Below are 22814 nucleotides of genomic sequence, written 5' to 3' on the forward strand. Positions count from 1 at the left end.
TACGTCAATATTAGAATTCTCCAGACAAATAATTTAATAATTTAACGTTAAGTTTTTATCTCTGGTCAAAGCAGTATGTACCGTATTCAATATGTTGATCACTTCCTTCTTCATAAATGTGTACATTTAAATAGTTACATATCTTTTTTTTATATAATTTTTTTTTAATTGAGCTTTTATACAGCGTAATATCCACTAAACGTGCCCAAAGCACTGTACAAAGGGTCCCTGATCAACAACAACATGTTACAATCTTGTTAGGCGATATTACAATTTTTTTCGGACAGAGACAACGCTGTTAACGGCCAGGTTCTCATTTTACACCTGAGTACGGTGAGAGAATGTGAGTAAAGAGCTTTTTTCCAAGGACTCAACTGTGCGCCGAGCGAGGCTCAAATCCAGGACCTTCCGCCCGTTCCGAAAGCGAGTGTCATACCAAAAGACCACATCGTATTTTATGCTCATTCGTGATCATTTCCTTAATTTAACTGTAGTCTAATTCTTTGGTCTCCTTCGTGATTTAGCAGAGAGGTATAACTAACACGTATATAACTAGTTGCTGCAAGCTTCTCACAATTTAACGTGTTCGGGACTCGGATATTTTATTATAATATTATACTTTGGACTTTGTGTATATATAAACCCTCAAGTAACTATTTGGAATTCTGTTTATATAACATAATAATATTATGGAGTTTGATTTAACATTGCTGTCATTGACAAGAGTTGCTTTAGGTTTGAGAGTATTTCTATTATAACGACAAGCTCATTATACTTTGAGTTACCAGACCTGTAAAATATAGACGTCGATGTAAACCCATCGCCTTAAAATTGTATTATGTGTTGGTGTAAGTCAGATGTCAAAATGGGTTTTTATAGCTATATTCCTTCAGAGCCATTAGATTCATGGAGCAAGAGTTTATCCCGATGTCTATAGCCTGAAACAGACAGTAGCAATTGTTGTACACTTTGGACTGGACGCTAGTCTAACGCGAAGTACTTTCTTCAAGATCTAGCAGGGGGTGGGGTTTGGATTCAATATGCCTGCATCAAAATCACAATTGCACAATATAATTTTACTACTACTACTACTACTACTACTACTACTACTACTACTACTACTACTACTACTACTACTACTACTACCACTACTGCTAGTACTAGTACTACTGCTACTACTACTATCTCTACTACTACTACTACTACTACTACTACTACTACTACTATACTAAGATACTATAATAATATAATAATAATATAAATAATAATAATAATAATAATAATAATAATAATAATAATAATAATAATAATAATAATAATAATAATAATTAATAATAATAATAATAATAATAATAATAATAATAATAATAATAATAATAATATAATAATAATATTCCTATTACTACTGAGACTATTCGTGAGCTCTGGAAAAAAAAGTTCTATCTTAATGTGTTTTTTTTTGAAAGACTGACTATCCCTAATTAGTTTACATCTGGGGAGAGCGCATTCCACAACATGGGGCCACTTACAGAAAAAGACATATTACTAAGGGATATCTGGCTCTTGGGACGATTAAGAGAGAGTCATAAATCCAAGAGGTACTACATCCACTAGTGGTAGTAGTAGCTATAGTAGTAGTAGTAGTAGTTGTTGTTGTTGTACTACTACTACTACTACTACTACTACTACTACTACTACTACTACTACTACTACTACTACTACTACTACTACTACTACTACTACTACTACCACTACGATACTACTACTACTACTACTACTACTACTACTACTACTACTACTACTACTACTACTACTACTACTACTACTACTACTACTACTACTACTACCCTTTTTACTATACTACCACTGCTAGTCTAAGTACACGGTACTTCAAGAAAACAACAACACTCAAAGAGCATACTTTCTAGCAATCTCACTTTTCACTCATTTCAGGTACAAGTCGTACAACTCACTGCAGCAGCAACAACAGCCGAAACAGCAGCCACAGCAGCAGCAGCAGCAGCCACAAAAACATCTCCAATTCCCTGACAGACCAATGGGTCATATGGAAGACCTGATTGACGAATGTGGTGGTTTTGGGAAATTCCAGGCCTTAATTATCTTTGGAATTTGTATTCACAAACTGGCAGTTGGGTGGAGTATGATGCAGGTAGGGAACAATTGAAAGAAATTGACGTCACCTAGCTGGGTGGGGTTCCTGACCTCCCATAGTGGGCAGGGAGGCACTTACAGAGTCTTCTATCCTCCTATATCTGTTTTCCAATTTGCTTCTGTCTTTGTCTTGGAATGAGGTTACTTGGGTTTTGTCCTGGTCCTGGTCGGAGTCCTGCCTGGGAGGGAAACGGTAAAATGCATAGTTATTGTTTTGGGAGATGATATTTTTTCCTTGTAAATCATCTCTCTGTTATGTATTATTATATCTGTTATTTTAAATGTATAATGTAAGCATTTGAGTGTATTCCTCTTTATTGGATTTTGTGCTTGCTCCGGATGAGACTTATAGGTGATCTCAAACTAAGTACATTGGTGGTGTACTCTTCGAATCTACATCTGATCCCTATTTGTTCCCAGTTCCCCTATGTCTTACTTTTACTTGGCTGCTTTAATTGTAGTTCTAGAACTTTTTACTCTCCCATTTTCTTCCTTTTTACTGGCGCTGATATAACCTAAATGCGTTGCAAGCGCCTTAAAACCCTTAAAAACGAAAACGACGTCACCTAGCACTTTGTTGTTGTGATTTTAGGGAGAAATAGATAGTATGCACTTGGCTAAGAAGTTCACAACATTGCCACCCGGAAGTATAACGGGCCAACACACAAAACTATGTGTAACCATGAACTTTTATAGTCTGGTTAATACAGTATGGTGAGAATCACTCACAAACGCGGATGGCAAAATACAATAACAATGGCTTTAGTGACGTCATCTTCGATCTATCTCTAGGGTTCAATAGTCGTGTCGCATAGTAACTTAGTAACTGGTTCTAAACTATCGGAACACCCTTATGAAATTCTTCTCGGACGAGCATAAAAGTGTATACAGAGAAGAAAAACATTATAAATCTGATCGTATATATATATATATATATATATATATATATATATATATATATATATATATATATATATATATATATAATATATATATCTTATTCTCTGTTCAATTGATCTTCCTACAGATGAGCTATGCGGGGTTCGTTCCTGACTGGTACTGCGAGACGGGACCAGAATCGGATTATACTAGCTTCTATGTCAACGAAACCACCAAAAACATATCAACATTAAACAAATGTTCACTCAATATTAGTGACTCTACATGGCAACAACGGATAGTAAATTGCCTGGAGCATCGTTTCGAGGAATCTGCAAGGGTCACCATCATTACTGAGGTATGCCTGTGTTATGCTGTACGTAGAAAAATACATGTTTGCATTATCCTTAGAATTAGAAAGCTTATGCTTTATATATATATATATATATATATATTATATATATATATATATATATATATTATATATATATATATATATATGTAAATATATAAAATATAAATTGTCACTCACATTATATGGCCAAGACGTTCGTTTCTGTGGCTTTATATTTATATATATATTTATTTATATAAATTGAAATAAGTCTCCGAAAAAAAGATTGTATTAAAACTGAGACAATTAAGACATTTTTACAAGTTAGGATCATCTTAATCCATCATCATCATCATCATCATCATCATCATCATCATCATCATCATCATCATCATCATCATCATCATCATCATCATCATCATCATTTTCATAATCAATTTTACCTTCTTCAGTGGGACATTGTCTGCGACCGGAAATGGATTAAAGCTACGATCACATCCATCCAGATGGCGGGAGTTCTCGTGGGCTCCATTCTGGCAGGTCAACTCGCCGATGCCATCGGCCGAAAGAATACGTTGTTTGGATTCGTCTTGTGTCATTCCTTGCTCAATTTTGGAGCTGCTTTCTCCACATCCTGGGAGATGTTTGCAGGATTTAGGTTTGCTCTGGGCGTCGGCGCTGGTAAGACTTTCCTTAGTTCCTTGTAAAGCGCTTTCAGCTAATTTAGTGGATATTGCGCTATATGAAGCTCAATTTTTTTTGGTGCGGCTATGTGGTCTAGTGGTATGACACTCTCTTTCGGATCGGAAGGTCCTGGGTTCGAGCCTCGCTCGGCGCATAGTTGAATCCTTGGAAAAGGCTCTTTACTTACATTCTCTCATCGTACTCAGGTGTAAAATGAGGACCTGGCCGTTAACAGCATTGTCTTTGTGAGAAAAATTGTTACATCGCCTAACAGGCGTCATATCCCGTCCTACATGTTAAATGTTGCTGTTGACCAGGGACCCCCTGTAAAGCGCTTTGAGCATATTTAGTTGATATTGCGCTATATAAAAGCTCAATTTCTTTCATTCTTTCTTCTTTCTATAGTTTTAGTCTGTACTGATCGCTAAAAGTAAAAAGATTAGCATGACTGTACAACAGGGAATGAGATTAGCGGAAAAGTAGCGTCCCTTGATTGGACGTTACCCATAGTCTGTGACGTCATCGTCAGAAAAGTTATTAGAGAGAGAACGTCATGTTGGTTGTGCGCATGCGTCTCTCTCTCTCTCTCTCTGACGTTTTATCTCTAATAACTTTTCCGCCGGTGACGTCACAGACAATGGGTGACGTCCAATCAAGGGACGCTACTCTTCCGCTAATCTCATTCCCTACAGAGCGTACAGAACAAAGTACTCTTTTTTCGACCTGAAGGTTGACAGTTTAAACCCGCTGTCGACGACACAAAGTTTAGTCATTGGCAAAGACGCTTTATCGATAGGGAATGAGATTGGCGGAAGAGTAGCGTCCCTTGATTGGACGTCACCTTACAGAGAGAACGTCAATTTGGTTTTGAAGTGTCTCAAGCCGCTTTCACCGGAAGCGAGGACGAGAGACGCATGCGCACAACCAACAGGACGTTCTCTCTCTAATAACTTTTCCGCCGATGACGTCACAGACCATGGGTGACGTCCAATCAAGGGACGCTACTCTTCCGCTAATCTCATTCCCTACAGAGCGTACAGAACAAAATACTCTTCTTTCGACCTGAAGGTTGACAGTTTAAACCCGCTGTCGACGACACAAAGTTTAGTCATTGGCAAAGACGCTTTATCGATAGGGAATGAGATTGGCGGAAGAGTAGCGTCCCTTGATTGGATGTCACCTTACAGAGAGAACGTCAATTTGGTTTTGAAGTGTCTCAAGCCGCTTTCACCGGAAGCGAAGACGAGAGACGCATGCGCACAACCAACATGACGTTCTCTCTCTAATAACTTTTCCGCCGATGACGTCACAGACCATGGGTGACGTCCAATCAAGGGACGCTATTCTTCCGCTAATCTCATTCCCTATATGTTATGATCTCATCATTATTGGATATAGTCTTGAGAACCTGTTGTCACTGTTTTGCATATCTCGTTCTAACTTTCCATTGTCGCTATAGGCTTGGGACCACTTGTAAAATGCTTTTGGCGCATTTGGTGGATATTGTTCCATATTTGAGCCTGTGTAACTTTTTTTTGATGATCGTCATTGACAAAATTTGAGTAAAAGCTAATGGTCTTATGTGACGCAAATTGTTCTGGGCTGATAGTTGCAAAATAATGTCTATTACAACAATATTTAATCAAGCCTATAATTTGATTCGTATATATCTGCTTATATGTGTAGGTAGGTCTTAGGCGTCCTTAATAAAATTTCTACCAAATGAATATATATTTTCTTTTCCAAATTTCTTGTTTCATTGAGAATTATTTGCGACCAACGTGCACATATTTGCAGTGGCGTTGCTTGCTTACAGTATAAGGTGGTGCCAGAATCAGAAGAAAATGACTAAAAACATTTTATATTTGTGAATACAAAAGATAGAAAAAAAAATTAAAGGACAGACCAACTTAAATAAGTAAGAGGCGGTATATATACCATTGCTCAGTTTTATTTTTTTTTTTAAGATGTTGTATTCCATTGTTAAAAAATGGATGCGGTGCCAGGCACCAAATCAACCAATACAGCCACGCCCCTGCAGGTCTGATAACGGAACGCAAATATGGGCTTGATTTAACATTGTTGTAATGGGCAGGATTTTTGTTTGTTTGTTTGTTTCTTTCTTTTTTTTTTAATTGGTTTGAGAATATTTCCATTACAGCAATGAGCCCATAACAAGTTGGCTTATCATAACTGCAAATAAGGATACGTGAACTTTGCGAACAATCGAGTCTATTAGGTGTTATATCGGAATGAACATAAATGTAGAGCTTAACTTTAAAAATTTTAGAAACAATAAATTCATCAGAATTAGTTTTTACCTCTGAAACTTCAAGAAAGTTAACTTTACTAATTCTGTATGTTTTGATCTTGGACTCAATTTTCTCCATTTGGTTCACTGCGACGTAACACTAAATCGACGACTCGGTGGGTCACCTTTATGGCAACGCTTAATAATTTAGCATATGAGGCCAGATTTCCACACCATATGTTCAAGTCACCTGTAAGACGTCCTTTTGTGTATTAGCACTCTTACAAAAAAGTGAGCTTTATATAGCGTAATATCCACTAAATGTACTCAAAGCGCTTTACAAGGGGTCCCTGATCAACAGCAACATTTAACATGTAGGACGGGACGCGCCTGTTAGGCGATATTACAATTTTTCGGAAAAAGACAACGCTGTTAACTGCCAGGTCCTCATTTTACATCTGAGTACGGTGAGAGAAAGTGAGTAAAGAGCCTTTTCCAAGGACTCAACTATGCGCCGAGCGAGGCTCGAACCCAGGACCGTCCAATCCGAAAGCGATTGTCATACCACAAGACCACATAGCCGCACAACACCCGTCATTGCCTATAGGAAATTACTAATTCACACTTGAGTATGCGGGATATGTTAAGTTCTTTACTCAAAGGCTTTGTTTCCCATCTGGTTACTGTCAACACCCAACATCCCTTGTATTTATATAACAAGACGACATATCTTAGACCTGACGAGATTGGCAGAAATGTTGCCTTTATCTTTTAGTTTTAGAAGATCAGCTATAGATAGAACGAAGATGACGCCACTCAGATCTTTATTATTGTTTTTTTTTGTTTTTTGTTTGTTTGTTTTTTGCCATCCACGAGTATGAGTACTTCTCACTAAACTGTATGAACCAGACTATAAACGTTCATGGCTACAAATCGTTTTGTGTGTTGGTCCGTTTACTTCCGGATTACAATGTTATGAGCTTCTTAGCAAAGCGCATACTATCTATAGATAGTTCGAAGATGACGTCACTCAGGTCTTTGTTATTGTTTTTTGCCATCCGCGTTTATGAGTAATGTTCACTGAACTGTATTAACCTTACTATAAACGTTCATGGATACACACAGTTTTGTGTGTTGGTCCGTTATACTTCCGGATGGCAATGGTATGAGTTTCTTAGCCAAGCGCATACTATCTATAGATAGAACGAAGATGACGCCACTCAGATCATTATATAATTTTTTTTTTTTTTACCATCAACGTGTATGAGTACTTCTCACTAAACTGTATGAACCAGACTATAAACGTGCATGGTTACATATCGTTTTGTGTGTTGGTCCGTTTACTTCCGGATGGCAATGTTATGATCTTCTTAGCAAAGCGCATACTATCTAATAGAGGATTTCCTAAAAGAAAAAGTCCACTCCATGGAACTTACTTATCCGAACTAGCGACCACCTGAGCTCTAGCCCTTCGGTCTTGTGCCATGACGTAGAAGTTAGACGTCTTTTGTAGTTGTTCCAGCTGACTAAAGTGTGTTACTGATGCTTGCATGGAACAAATGGTTATGAAAGACTTTCGGGTTTTTTTTAATTTCCAGGAGCTGTGATGGTGATCAGTATCCCGTATGCCATGGAATTCTTACCGACCAAATGGCGTCCGATAATCGCCGTAATCCCAATGATGGCCACCGGAATCAGTCTGTTTGCCTTGGCAGCGTACTTGAATGCGGACTGGCGTTTTTTACACATAGCATGTGGTGCCTGCGGGCTGCCTTTCGTGGTGTTCTACTTGTGAGTGATATGATATATTATTGATTATAGAAATGATGGTAGTGCTGGTATTGGTGGTGGTGGTGGTGGTGATGATGATGATGATGATTATGATGATGATGATGATGATGATGATGATGATGATGATGATGATGATGATGATGATGATGATGATGATGATGATGGTTATGATGATGATGATGGTGATGATTATTATGATGATGCTGATGATGATGAGAATGATGATGATGTTGATGATGATGATGATGATGATGATGTTTTGTTGATTAAGTTGACAACTTTTACGATAATGATGGATGAAGGTGATAGTGATGATGAAAATGCTAATTAATGAATGAATTTGCAAATATGATAATACGCGACACTTATGATAATGTTACTAATGATGATTATGATGATGATGATGATGATGATGATGATGATGATGATGATGATAATGATAATAATAATAATAATAATAATAAGTAATAATAATAATAATAATAATAATAATAATAATAATAATAATATAATAATAATAATAATAATAATAATAATAATAATAATAATAATAATAATAATAATAATAATAATCATAATAATAATCATAATAATTATAGTAGTAGTAGTAGTAGTAATAGTAGTAGTAGTAGTAGTAGTAGTAGTAGTAGTAGTAGTAGTAGTAGTAGTAGTAGTAGTAGTAGTAGTAGTATGTAGTAGTAATAAGTAGTAGTGATTAGTAAAATAATAATAATAATAATAATAATAATAATAATAATAATAATAATAATAATAATAATAATAATAATAATAATAATAATAATAATAATAATAATAATAATAATATAATAATAATATATAATAATAATAATAATAATAATAATAATAATAATAATAATAATAACTAAAATAATAATATAATAATAATAATAATAATAAAATAAAATAATAATAATAATAATAATAATAATAATAATAATAATAATAATAATAATAATAATAATAATAATAATAATAATAATAATAATAATAATAATAATAATAATAATAATAATAATAATAATAGTATTAATGATAATAATAATAATAATGTGGTATAGATATATATTTCTTTCAATCGAAGAAAAAACACAAATGACAACGATATATCGAATTGATGGATAGGAAAAAAATTATTACGAAAAGAGAATGTTAACATTTTTGTTAATTTCTTGCTTACTTTCTCTCTTTCCCCCTTTATTTTATAAACATCACAAAAAAAAAAAGAAAAAATAATATATATATATAATATATATATATATATATATATATAATATATATATTATAATCCAACAGGAATTACCTTGAGAAGTGATTAGTTGAGAATTTTTGTCTTTACCTGAAATGAATATAAAATATGTATGATGATGAAAAATCTCTGCATTATGCAAACAGGCCTAAGAGCTTTTCATTAAAAAAAAAAAGATTAACATGAAAATTCTCTTAAGTGTACAAACATATCTAATTACTTTTAATTTTTTCAACATTAATATATTTATAAATTGTAGTGCACATCTATTCCCAACTTCGTTTCGTTCTTTTTAAAAAATGAATCAATATGAAAATTCTCTGTAGTGTACAAACATATCTAATTACTTTTCAATTTTTAAAAGTCAACATTAATATTTATCTATTGTAGTGTATACCTATTCCCAACTTCGTTTCGTTCTTTTAAAAAAAACTATTAGGGAATGAGATTAGCTGAAGAGTAGCGTCCCTTGATTGGACGTCGCCGGCGAAGAAGTTACTAGAGAGAGAACGTCATTATGGTTCGGGCATGCGTCTCTCGTCCTCGCTTCCTGTGAAACCGCGCGGTTAGTTAAATAGTTTCTCAGCGATCTTTAAGTTGACGTTCTCTCTGTAAGGCGACGCCCAATCAAGGGACTCTACTCTTCCGCTAATCTCATTCCCTATATGAAAATTCTCTGTAGTGCGTACAAACATACTTAAATTCTGTTCTGTTCCTTTTTTTAAAGCGTTGTCCCCGAGGGTGTGCGATGGTTGACCCTTCAAGGTCGTAACAAGGAGGCTGAGAAGGTCATCGCTAAAATGGCTTGGATCAATGGACGCCCTTTTCCAAATAAAACCGGAATTGTTTTAAAGGTAGACCTCCTATAAATAGTATGCGCTTGGATAAGAAGCTCACAACATTGCCATCCGGAAGTATAACGTATGTGTCACCATGAACTTTTATAGATAGTATGCAAATGACGTCACTCAGGCCTTTGTTATTGTATTTGCCATCCGCGTTTGTGAGTTGTTCTAACTAAACTGTATTAACCAGACTATAAAAGTTCATGGTTACACAGAGTTTGTGTATTGGTCCGTTATACTTCCGGATGGCAATGTGGTGAACTCCTTGGCCAAGCGCATTCTATCTATAGTCTGGTTAATACAGTTCAGTGAGAATAACTCACAAACGCGGATGGCAAAATATAACAACAAAGGCTTGAGTGACGTCATCTTCGAACTATCTTTATCATAATATAGATAGAATGAAGATGACGTCACTCGGGTCTTTGTTATTGTTTTTTTTTTTTTTTGCCATCCAAGTTTATGAGTAATTCTCACTTAACTGTATTATCCAGACTATAAAAGTTCATGGTTACACATAGTTTTGTGTGTTGGTCCGTTATATTTCCGGATGGCAGTGTTGTGAGCTTCTTAGCCAAGCGCATACCATCTTCCCTTTAAAGATGAATATAGAGAATTATATATTTTATATTATATATCATATATAAGATATATATCAGATACAGTATTACATTTTTACATATCCTATTATTATACCATAAGATATTTATAATTATATCATATTATCATATAATACGTTATATTGAATTATTATATTTATACGACACGACAACCAACATACTGCCTTACTGAAAAACACATTTTAAAAATTTAGGGCAGAAAATACGTCCTTCAAAAATCGATCTATTACTATGACTTTCAACTTACTAAAAATTCTTAAACCTGGGACTTATTTTTAAAGTGTTGGTATAACTTCCTTTAAGTTCTAGGATTTAATTTTTTGAGACTATAAGGGCTATTTTAATTAATCGATAATTAACCCTCTCCTTACCACCTATAGGAAAATCGTCACATTCGTTACGATTCAACCGACGATTTTCTCATTCTGATTTCTCTAGTACATCATAAAATTTAAAGAAATGCTTTGATGACAGCAATAAATACTAAACACTATGTTGTAGACATCATTTTGCTGAACAACATTCTGTATAGAATGCACTTGTTACTTTTTTTGTTTGATTAGGAACAGTCGAGTTGGTGTGAATTTTCGGGGGAAATTCTAAAAATAGCTGGTAAGGAGAGAGATAAAGGACGGGTTTGTTTGTTTTATTTATTTTTTGTTTTATTTTTTTGGCAGAGTCCTGCAGTATCTATCCTACCTGCAGTTGTAAATTAAAATATGTTTTTAACGTGTTATTTCACTTTATCAACAGGCTATCAATGATGAAGAACAGGCGTCATCCGCAGCGCATGACAAAAAGTACACTTATTGGGATTTATTTAGAAGTCGTCACCTTACAAAGTTAACATTAACTTTTTGTTTCCTGTGGTAAGTGTACTCAATATAATATTGGTATTGATGTTGATGATGTTGATGATCTGGCAATATGGCGTCTCGTTTTGCAGTAAAGTAAAGCAATAATGAGCATGATCAGTAACAGGATTGGTAGAAATGATAATTAACCTTTGCCCGCCCTCCCCCTCATGTATTGTGTCCTTGAGAAAGGCACTCGGTATAGTTTTGATTACGTATTTGGATATAGGCAGGAGCAGCAGATATTAAAAGCGCTCTATTTAAAAAATAGGGTAACAAATGAAAAATTGATACTAAATTAGATGGCTTGTTGAGGGGGTAAATTGTGCGGCTATGTGTTCTGGTGATATGACACACGGAAGGTCCTGGGTTCGAGCCTCGCTCGGCTTATAGTTGAGTCCTGGGCAAAGACTCTTTACTCACATTCTCTCACCGCACTCAGGTGTAAAATAAGTACCTGGCCGTTTACAGCTATGTCTCTGTCCGAAAAAATTGTAATATCGCCTAACAGGATTCATGTCACGTCCTACATGTTAATTGTTGCTGTTGGCCAGGGGCCCCTTGTAAAGAACTTTGAGCACATTTAGTGGATATTGCTCTATATAAAAGCTCAATTTTGTTTAATTTAAATAATGCACTGTATAGAGTATTCAGCACTGTGAGAACCAAGAATCAAGTCATATATTTATGGTAATAAATTCAATTTTCACCATCTCGGTCATCCTAATAGAATACCGTTATGAGGCGATGGTCACAATTTTCTTTTTTTTTTTTTGTTTAAATTCGGGTGTATTTATAATAGACAATCATTTATTTTGTCGGTCCATTCCATTAGGTTTACAAGTGCCATGGTTTTCTACGGTATCTCCTTTGGGGCCGCATCTCTCGCTGGGACTTTGGAGTTGAATATCTTTCTGATACACATCATCGACCAGCCTTCGATAATCAGCACGTTTTATTTAAACAACAGGTATGAAGATGACACCCTCCCCTTCCCCCCCCCCCCCCCCCGCCCCCACCCCCACCTCTCTTTCTCCACTTTCTCCTCCACTTTCTTTTGATTTTTCCCTCTTTCCTCACACATCTTGCTCTTCTACTTTTCGTTGTTGTTATTGTTGTTGTTGTTGTTGTTTCTCTTCCTCAATCTTCATATTAAATTTCTTTTTCTTCTATTCCTCTCATTATCCTTTATTCTCTCACTCCTCCTCACTCTCCTCCTCTTCTTCTTCTTCTTTCCTTCTCTCTCACCCCCTCCTCTCCTCTCTCTTCTCCTTCATCTTCATCCTCTCTTCTTTCTTCTCTTCTTCTCTTCTTCTCTTCTCTTCTCTCTCTTCTTCTTCTTCTTTTCTCACTCCTTCTCTTTTTCTTTTCTTCTTCTTCTTCTTCTTCTTCTTCTTCTTCTTCTTCTTCTTCTTCTTCTTCTTCTTCTTCTTCTTCTTCTTCTTCTTCTTCTTCTTCGCCTTGTTGTTGCTCTTGTTGTTGCCTTAATGTTGTTGTCCTTGTTTTTGGTGGTGATGATGGTATTAGTGTTGGTGGTAGTATTGTTGTTGTTGATGTTGTTGTGTGTTGTTGCTGTTCTTCTTCTTCTTCCATTCTCTTTTCCTTCCATTTCAAGCTACTTATCTATACGCATATCACTTCATTTTATCTTCCTCACACCAACATATATATATTTGTTTGGAGTGTGTTTCTCATCAAGGCAAAAACATGTAATTTGAGGTTTTTTTTTCTCTATTTCATTTCCCAGATTTGGCCGTAAAAAGACGTGTTTGGGGCTCTATAGCATCTCGTTACTTGGATCCATTGGTTGTTTTTTGGCACAATTTTTAGGTTAGCTCCATTTTTTTTTTTTTTTTTTTTACCTGACCTGAATATTTATGTACTACGTTCCCCCACAAAATATGAGATACCTACGAAGCCGTAAATTCTATAATCTGTAACTCACCACAAATTGCTGATTAATGCTACACATAATCGAGGTTGGGGCTTTTATTTGTTGTTCGTTTGTTTTTCTTTGCGGGTTGGGGGGGGGGGGGGGGGGCTTTTGTGGTTTTTTTTTTTTTTTTCTTTTTTTGGGGGGGGGGGGGGGGGGGGTGAAGTTTGTTGTTTGTTCTTGTATTTTTTTTTTTGGTCTGTTTTTGTTTTGTTTTTGTTTTTGTTTTTTTTTTTTTGGGGTTTTTTTTTTGGGGGGGGGGGGGGGGGGGGGGTGGTTGGTTTATTTTTGTAAGTTATCAGTATGAGATAAATGATTAGATAATTGAGTACGAGTAGACATGAGCTAGGATGTGGTGATTTGCTCAGAGCCAAACAGCGTGGCAGGCGGGACTCGAATTTGGTATGTATTTCTCCTGGTTATTGAGTGAGGACCATCCGCTGTGTCAACTTACTGCCCATCGATAATTGAAGTAAAAATAAAAATAGAATATTCTGGTCAACATTTGGAAAATGCTTTTTGTGTCAATGAATGGAATTAATCCAATTTTTGCGGCTCTGTGGTCTTGTGGTATGACGCTCGCTTTCGGATCAGAAGGTCCAAGGTTCGAGCCTCGCTCGGCGAGGCGTATAGTTGAGTCCTTGGAAAAGGCTCTTTACTCATATTCTTTCACCGTACTCAGATGTAAAATGAGTACCTGGCCGTTGACAGTGTTGTCTTTTTTTAAAAAAAAAACACAAAACAAACAATTTTAATATCGCCTTACAATTGTAGTACTTCATGTTACGTGCTGCGTGCTGATCATGGACTCTTTGTAAAGCGTTTTGAGCACGGTTAGCGTATTTTGCGCAATATATAAAAAAGCTCAAAGCTCAAAATTTTATTCCTATTTCAGTTTCAGAAGAGTCCAGAGGTCATTGGATAATCGGCTTTAGTTTGTTGGCCAAGATGGGGTTGGGGGCTGCTTTTACGGCTGTCAATGTTTGGTCTACAGAGCTATACCCAACAGTCGTGAGGTAAGTAAGTGTCTCAACACATTCTCACCTTGTAAAGCGCTTTGAGCACAATTATTGGATATTGCGCTATATAATCCTCAATGTTTTTTCTGTTTTTTTTTTTGTTGTTTTGTTTTTGTTTTTTAGACAAAAAAAAAAGTTAGTCCTTCAGAGACATTGGACCCATGGAGCCGGAGTGTATCCCCGTCTCTACAGCGTGAAACGGACAATAGCAATTGCTTGCTACCCTTTGAATAGGACGCTAATCTACCGCAAAGTACTTTCCGCCAGATCTAACAGAGCCAGCTACCCTATCTTGCTGGGTGGACAAGGTGGCCAGAAAAAAAAAAAAATCTCGACTGAAACGGGATCGATCTTGGTCTCTTTGCCTGTGAAGCGAGAGCTCTGCCAACTGAGCTAACGGGACTCTTCTCATTAGAAACCCGTTGTTATTTCTTAGTCGTTCAAGTGACCTGTTCAAGATTATAAACACGAATAAAGAGAATTGGCCAGTTTTTTAAACACTTGAAAGCGACCTATTTCAACATTACCAGGTTCCATACTGGCAACAATAATTTATGAAAAATTGACATTTTCACCATATGTGACCCATCCACTCAAAAGGGTATCCTGTCGGTATGAGTGAGAAGGCTTAAAATTGAATTTACAACCAGCAATACAGTAAACGACTGGAGATGAAGTGATCTGTTTAACTCACTCAATCCTAGATATTTTTGCTACTTTTCAAAATTAGGAAAAATGTATTAAAAATAAGCATGTACATAGATAGTTTTATTCAAATAACATTTACATGTAAAAATTAAGAAGATTAGCTTTGATACTACGCCAATAATTTGTCTCAGAAAAAAAAAGTAATAAGCACTGGGTAAAAGTAACCCCGGGTATACAACGTATATAGTCGGTGTTAGCGTTGAGTGAGTTAACGAGGAGAATAAATATATAACTTCAGAACGCCAAAAACCAACATTCCATACTTTTTTAATAGTTTGGCTTTAATTTTTCATTTAAGCATCTAGTTCAGCCAGCCGGACATAATATATTATAATATGTATATTTAATTCTCACCTACCACATATGCGGCTATGTGGTCTAGTTAGTATGACACTCACTTTCGGATCGGAAGGTCCTGGGTTCGAGTCTCGCCCGGCGCATAGCTGAGTCCTTGGAAAAGACACTCTTTACTCACATTCTCTCACCGTACTCAGATGTAAAATGGGTACATGGGCGTTAACAGCGTTGTTTCTGTCCGAAAAAAAAATTGTAATATCGCCTAACAGGCGTCATGCCTAGTTCTATACGTTTAGTGTTGCTGTTGGTTAGGGACCCCTTGTAAAACTCTTTGAGCACGTTTAGTGGATATTGCGGTCAGATTCTGGCATTCTCACACCGTACTCAGGTGTAAAATGAGAACCTGGCCGTTAACAGCGTTGTTTCTGTCCGCAAACAAAAAATTGTAATATCGCCTAACAGCCATCATGTCTCATTCAACATGTTAGATGTCCCTTGTAAAGCGCTTTGAGCTCGTTTAGTGGATAAAGCTCTATATAAAAGCTGAAGATTAATATTAGATTATAGCAATGGATTCTATTCTATAAATTTCAGAAGCGTTGGCTCAGGAATCCTGCATTCGTCGGCAAAGCTTGGAGGAATAGCAGCTCCTTTTGTCATGGACCTGGTAAGCTGCTTAACTCACTCAATCCTAGAGATTTTATCTACTTTTCAAAATTGGAAAAAATGTATTAAGAATGAGCATGTACGTAGATAGTTTTATTCAAGTATCATTAACATGTAAAAACTAAAAACATTAGCTTTGATACTACTACGCCTATAATTTGTATCAGAAAAATGTAATAAATGGGCATGGGGTAAAAGTAACCCCGGGTATACTATGGATATAGTCGGTGTTAGGGTTGAGTGAGTTAAAATCGCGATTTATTGCATTGATTCATTCCAGCTCTACCCTTTCGCTTATTGATGCTAGGCGTTTAGGTAAAATACTCACAACATCCGCCAGCAGGATATTATTTATTACCAACACACACAATTATGTGTAATCTTGCGCGTTTGTAGTAGTGATTGATACAATTTAGTGAGGACTAATCATTGTGCGACTATGTGGTCTTGTGGTATTACACCCGCTTTCGGACCGGAAGATCCTGGGTTCGAGCCTCGCTCCGCGCTTAGTTGAGTCTTTGGAAAAGGCTCTTTACTCACATTCTCTCACCGTACTCAGGTGTAAAATGAGTAACTGGCCGTTAACAGCGTTGTCTCTGTCCGAAAAAAAATGTAATATCGCCGAACAGGCGCCATGTCCCGTCCTACATGATAAATGTTGCTGTTGGTCAGGGACCCCCTGTAAAGCGCTTTGAGCACGTTAGTGGATATTGCGCTATATAAAAGCTCAATTTCAATTTTTATTTTTTAAAATATTTTGAAACTAATCATTATCATGACGGTCTAAAAGCAATAAAAAAGATCTGAGTGACGTCAACTTCATTCCTTCTATTTTGTTCTTAAAATTTTTATAGTTCCTTAATTATGTGTCCCACCGCCTCAAAATGGTACTTTGTCGAGGCTATTGAGACACTGAATATTGAATCCATAGTCACACTATGCTATGGATAGAAACAGGATGCTGGCTTCAAAACACAGATATCACTACGCAACTCTATAGATAGTATGCAGATGACGTCACTCGGGCCTTTGTTATTGTTTTTGCCATCCGCGTTTGTGAGTTGTTCTCACTAAACTGTATTAACCAGACTATAAAAGTTCATGGTTAGACAGAGTTTGTGTGTTGGTCCGTTATACTTCCGGATGGCAATGTTGTGAACTCCTTGGCCAAGCGCATTCTATCTATATGGCAATGTGGATTAACATCGGAGGACTAGAATTCGTAACCATTATCGAAATCCAGATTTGATCTACTTCAGAGGGTACGCAAGAAGAAGAAGAAGAAGAAGAAGAAGAAGAAGAAGAAGAAGAAGAAGAAGAAGAAGAAGAAGAAGAAGAAGAAGAAGAAGCGGCTATGTGGTCTAGTGGAATGACATTCGCCTTCGAATTGGCTTTGTCTTGGCCCTGGCCGGATACCCTAACTGGGAGGGAAACAGTCAAATGTATAGTTGGCATTTTGGGAGATGTTTTTTTTGTCTTGTAAATTATATCTCTGTTATGCACTGTATTTTATTTTGTTTACATATTATTTATGATTTGTAAACATTTGAGTGTCTTCCTCTTAGTGGGGACCTCTGCTTGTGTCTAGATAAGACTTTTAGGAGATCTCAAACTAAGTACTTGGATAGTGTGCTCTTGGAGCTAATTGTAATTCTATAACTTTTTACTATCCCGTTTTCTTTCTTTTTACTGGCGCTAATATGATCTTAAAGTGTTGCAAGCGTCGAAAAAACATTAAAAACAAACAACAAATAGAGAAATTGCTATTGCCCGGGATCAACTTCAGCACCATGGGCCTAATTGCTCTGAAGAACTACTGTATCAAGATCTCCCCGACACAATACAATTATTTGTGGCTTACCACATCGGAATCATTTTAAAGGAGTTTTGCAAAGTAAGGCCCATGGTTCCGGACTCAGGTGCTTCCAAATACAATAATTTTCACAGTCCGAGGCGGGGGTGGGCGGGGGATCGAGGACCTTCGACAAAAAACGTGTATTCATAATTTCTTTCATTTTTTTTAAATTTCAGGACAGTCATCCAGCCGTAGCATACGCGAGCACTGCTGCAATGTTTGTGGTGGCAATATTGGTTTGCCTCGTCATTCCTGAAAGTATGGGACGTCATCTCACAGACAGCATAGTTGTCTTGGTGCCGCCTGAAAATGACGACAAAGTAGAAGTGGTTGTGACGTCAGACGATCATTGCTTTCAGGCGCCGAAAGTGGAAAAAGTTCAAAGTATTCATTCTATTTCCCAAAATGCAACACCAGATGGCGGAAGTCACGAAGCTCCATGTTGTTGATTTCGAAGATGACATGTAATGGCAAAGGATAAGAAGTTAATCGATTTGTAAGTCGATTGTAAAATGTGGCAGCGGAATATTTTAGAGCTAAATGACAATGACTTGATAAGAGTATTTCTAGTCTCTATAATATCTGATTAATTGATATCAGTGAATGCCAAATAACTGTCTTAATCCTCTTCGCTCATTTGTGGAACATCGGGCCTCTTCAAGCGTCAGCCATCTAATTCTGTCCTTGGCCATCTTCGTGGTAACATCCCAAGTGAGGCCTGCCATCTTCAGACAGTGAGCATCTGAATCTCCATGGTCTGTTTCGGACGTCCCACCCTTTTGTGTCCCTATGGGAATCCAATCGAGCGACTGGCGGGTGACGTTTCTAAACTGGTCTTTTCAAGGAATGGTAAAAAAACTCGTGATAAAATAGTTTATATTCTCAATGATGACAAAATACTTAAGGTTAAATTAAAGATTATGTGGTGTTGATCATTGGTGAAAGAATGAGAATGAATGTTGTCTGGATTTTATATTATGTGATTCAAAAATGCAAATGTTGTCCGCCACAGCAACTATGGAGGAACTTAAAAAAGTGTGTGAACGTCCTCATCACTGGCGGATAACAATAATAGCAATCTATCACAATATCTATGTACAGTAAAACCTCCTTATATCGCTATATTTAGGACAAGGATGTGTCCCATGAAATAACGAATTGATAACATAAGTCAAAATGTATTTTATTTACTTAATTTACAGAAATTCACAATTGATGTTGCTTTTACAGTGAATGACGCAAAAAGTAAAACAATGAATTGAATGGGTACTCAGAGCAAAAGTAAAGAATCGTATATTATTATAGGCTATCATAATCCTTCCCTCTCTCTCGTCTCTCTACCTCTCTATCTATCTATCTATCTATCTATCTATCTATCTATTTATTTATCTATCTACTATCTCTGTCGGTCTCTCTCTCTCTCTCTCTCTCTCTCTCTCTCTCTCTCTCTCTCTATATATATATATATATATATATATATATATATATATATATATGTGCGTGTGTGTGTGTGTGTGTGTGTGTGTGTGTGTGTGTTCTATCTATTTATATATCTATATTTCATTATTTCTGTCTGTCTCCTTTTTCATCATATGTTACATGCTGAGTTGTGTTATCATCAAATAACACAGTCCTTGTTAAAGATAATTGCTTCACTGATGATTCACTGTTGTTGTGATAATAGAAGCATTTTAGAGGACTCGGGCTGTATGTCTCGTTTTATTATTCCCAGTCGTATAAAATGTTTAAGAACCTGAACAAAGAAGAAACGGCTCGGTAGGAATACACTACATTATTAATGATATCATCATCGTCATCATCATCATCCCCATCATCAGTGCCACCTCTTCGGTATCATCGCCATTGTCGTCGTTGTCGCAGACGCCATCATGTCTCGGTCAACATGTTATGGATTGCTATTGGCTCGGCACTTTTTGCTAATTGCTTTGAGCACATAATGCAGGGGATATTGCGCTGCATAATAACTCATAAAAGCTCACATAATATTATAGTACGAGTATTACTAGCATCATAGTCGTCGTCTACGTCGTCACAGTCATCCATCCACCCATCATCATCATCATCATCATCATCATCATCATTTTCACCAACATTATCTCCATTATCATAACCATATCCAAATTTAAAAGCTTGATAACTCAATGCTTTATCGAGGACCTCTATTATTATGATTCTTTTAATGGATATTTATGTTTTCCCCATCCTTTGTGTTATTTTGAACAACCATCGGCTGTTATGATGGTGACAAGATATTTAAATTTCCTTACTTGTTTCAGGACGTTATCCTTTGTTTTTATGGAACAACGCGGTATGCATTTCTTACTGGTAATTGCCATTGTTTCCGTTTTTTCTTCTCCTTTAGGTTGAGACCCATTTTCTCACTTTCAGTCACAATGTTTTCTACCTAATCTTGTAGGTCTTTCTTATTTTCTACCACAAGGATTGTGTCATCTGCATCTCTGATGTTGTTTATAGTTTGTCCATTGACATTTATTCCTGATATATCTTTGATTTGTCTATAATTATCTCGCTGTTAGTGGAGAATATGTCTGGAGAGAGAACACACCCTTGTAACATTCCTCTTTGTCTGGGTTGGAATTCACTTGTCTGTTTTTCTATCCTCACTACTGCTGACTGTTCCCAGTACATGTTTTTTGTATGATTCTCAGGTGTTTGCCATCAACATCTAATTCTTTGAGAAAATCTATTAGACCAGAATATCTCGCTCAGTCAAGTGCCTTAGTATAGTCAATGACATATAAATAAATGTCTTTTTTGACCTCTAAACTTCTTTTTATTAGATTTCGTTGTGTTAATCGCGTTGACTGTGCCTTTTCATTCAGCAAAACTACATTGTTCCTGTCCTGTCTCTGGTTTTATCCTGTCCCTTGCAGTATTCATTATAAAGGTAACGATACTTTGATTATGCGACTTATCAAGCTTGTGGTACGGTGAATCTTGCTTTCTGTTGCTGCATGCCGATTTCTTTGGTTGAGTGATGAATACCAATTTTGATAGTTTTGTTATGATATGACCTGTTTTGTAGATATATCATGCAGCAGATTTGTGAGTACTCACTATCCAAGAAGCCCGAGTGGTTCAATCAGTTCTATTGTGAAGATTATTATAGCGGAAAGTAGCGTTGTTTTATTCACCCTAACAACACCATTCTCACATCACGCATTCATCTTTAGTGTTCCATTCATCTTATTTTGTTGTTAAAGGGGAACCTCGAAACGTCCACATTATCCGTCTTCTTTGATTTAAAAAAAATATTGAAGCTACCATTCCTTTTTCTATTATTATTTATTACTAAGCTAATAGACATATTTACCGGGTACTCTGAAAACAAAAAACCCAAACTAACACATTTTAAAAACGCATTAAAAATTCGACCAGACTCCTGATTCAATTAAAATGACCCCCCATTTTGTTAAAGCCTCTCAAACCTGGGATTTTGGAGTCATTTTTAATCAATCGATATTTGAAGTTTTCTGGTCACAATTTTTAATGTGTAGTTTTTTTTTTTTCAATGTACGGCAGATCTCTGCGAGGATAGTCGACCATAGTTTATTAACTCACTCAATCCTAGAGATTTTAGCTACTTTTCAAAATTGAATTTTTAAAAGTACTAAAACTGAGCATGTACATAGATCGATAGTTATATTCAACTACCATTAACATGTAAAAACAAAAAACATTAGCTTTGATATAATTTGTCCCCTCCTCCATAATTTGTCTCAGAAAAATGTAATAAATAGGCATGGGGTAAGAAGTAACCTGGGTAAACTACGGATATAGTCGTTGTTAGGGTTGAGTGAGTTAAAATCAAATCAGTTTTTCGTGTATTAAAAGAGAGACAACTCAATATAGAAAATTCAGTGTGAAATTTGACGTTGTCTTTCTTATCAACCAATCAGTGATAATATATTTGATGATTTAATTTATCTGGGTGTTTTTGTTCTTCTTTTTTTCAACATTATTTATCAGTTTGTTTTTTTTTTTATGTAATTCGGGTACATGATGCATGTGCAAATAAATTGTTTTTGATTTTTTGATTTTTTTTTTTTTACTAAATATATGATAATAAACGCAAAAAAATATAGATCTATGCTCAATTTAGTTTGTTTTCTTTTCGTTATTTTTCCTCTTAGTTTTACTCCGCTGAGATAGTCTTGATATTTCTTATCTTTTTTTTTTTTTTTTAATTCCTCTCTGAGAGTTCATAGGTCGCCACTAAATCAGACTATATAAAAAGGAAAAGTGAAATTTGAAATTAGCGAGACACGAATTCTATCTCTGGGTGGGGTTCCTGACCTCCCATAGTGGGCAGGGAGGTACATTCTGTGTCTTCTATCCCCTGATGTCTGTTTTCCAACACGCTTTCTGTCTTTGTCTTGGAATGAGATTACTTGGTTTTGTCCTGGCCCTGGCCAGAGTCCAAGCTGGGAGGGAAACAGTCAAATGCATAGTTATTGTTTTGGGAGATGATACTTTTTTTCCCTTGAAAATCATCTCTCTGTTATGTATCATTATATTTGTTATTTTTAATGTATAATGTAAGCATTTGAGTGTATTTATCTTTGTTGGATTTTGTGCTTGTGTCCGGATGAGATTT

At 36.1% G+C, this 22814-nt stretch overlaps 1 protein-coding gene across 1 annotated transcript in view; it reads left to right on the forward strand.

Annotated features, from left to right (window-relative positions):
• LOC144975783 (organic cation transporter protein-like) overlaps positions 1-18624 on the forward strand; it is a 31698-nt gene extending 13074 nt beyond the window's left edge. The window contains exons 2-13 of the mRNA XM_078919971.1: positions 1467-1598; positions 1954-2170; positions 3200-3409; positions 3838-4066; positions 7919-8111; positions 10106-10232; positions 11597-11712; positions 12533-12667; positions 13445-13527; positions 14526-14646; positions 16249-16321; positions 18352-18624. Coding sequence (XP_078776097.1) covers positions 1516-1598; positions 1954-2170; positions 3200-3409; positions 3838-4066; positions 7919-8111; positions 10106-10232; positions 11597-11712; positions 12533-12667; positions 13445-13527; positions 14526-14646; positions 16249-16321; positions 18352-18624 — 1860 coding nt within the window. The 5' untranslated portion in view covers positions 1467-1515. The remainder of the gene's footprint in view (positions 1-1466; positions 1599-1953; positions 2171-3199; positions 3410-3837; positions 4067-7918; positions 8112-10105; positions 10233-11596; positions 11713-12532; positions 12668-13444; positions 13528-14525; positions 14647-16248; positions 16322-18351) is intronic.
• Positions 18625-22814: the final 4190 nt, after the last annotated feature.

The sequence above is a fragment of the Berghia stephanieae genome, chromosome 6 (assembly GCF_034508935.2).
Source record: "Berghia stephanieae isolate SIO BIC M18660-M18661 chromosome 6, UCSD_Bste_1.3, whole genome shotgun sequence".
Lineage (NCBI taxonomy): Eukaryota > Metazoa > Mollusca > Gastropoda > Nudibranchia > Aeolidiidae > Berghia > Berghia stephanieae.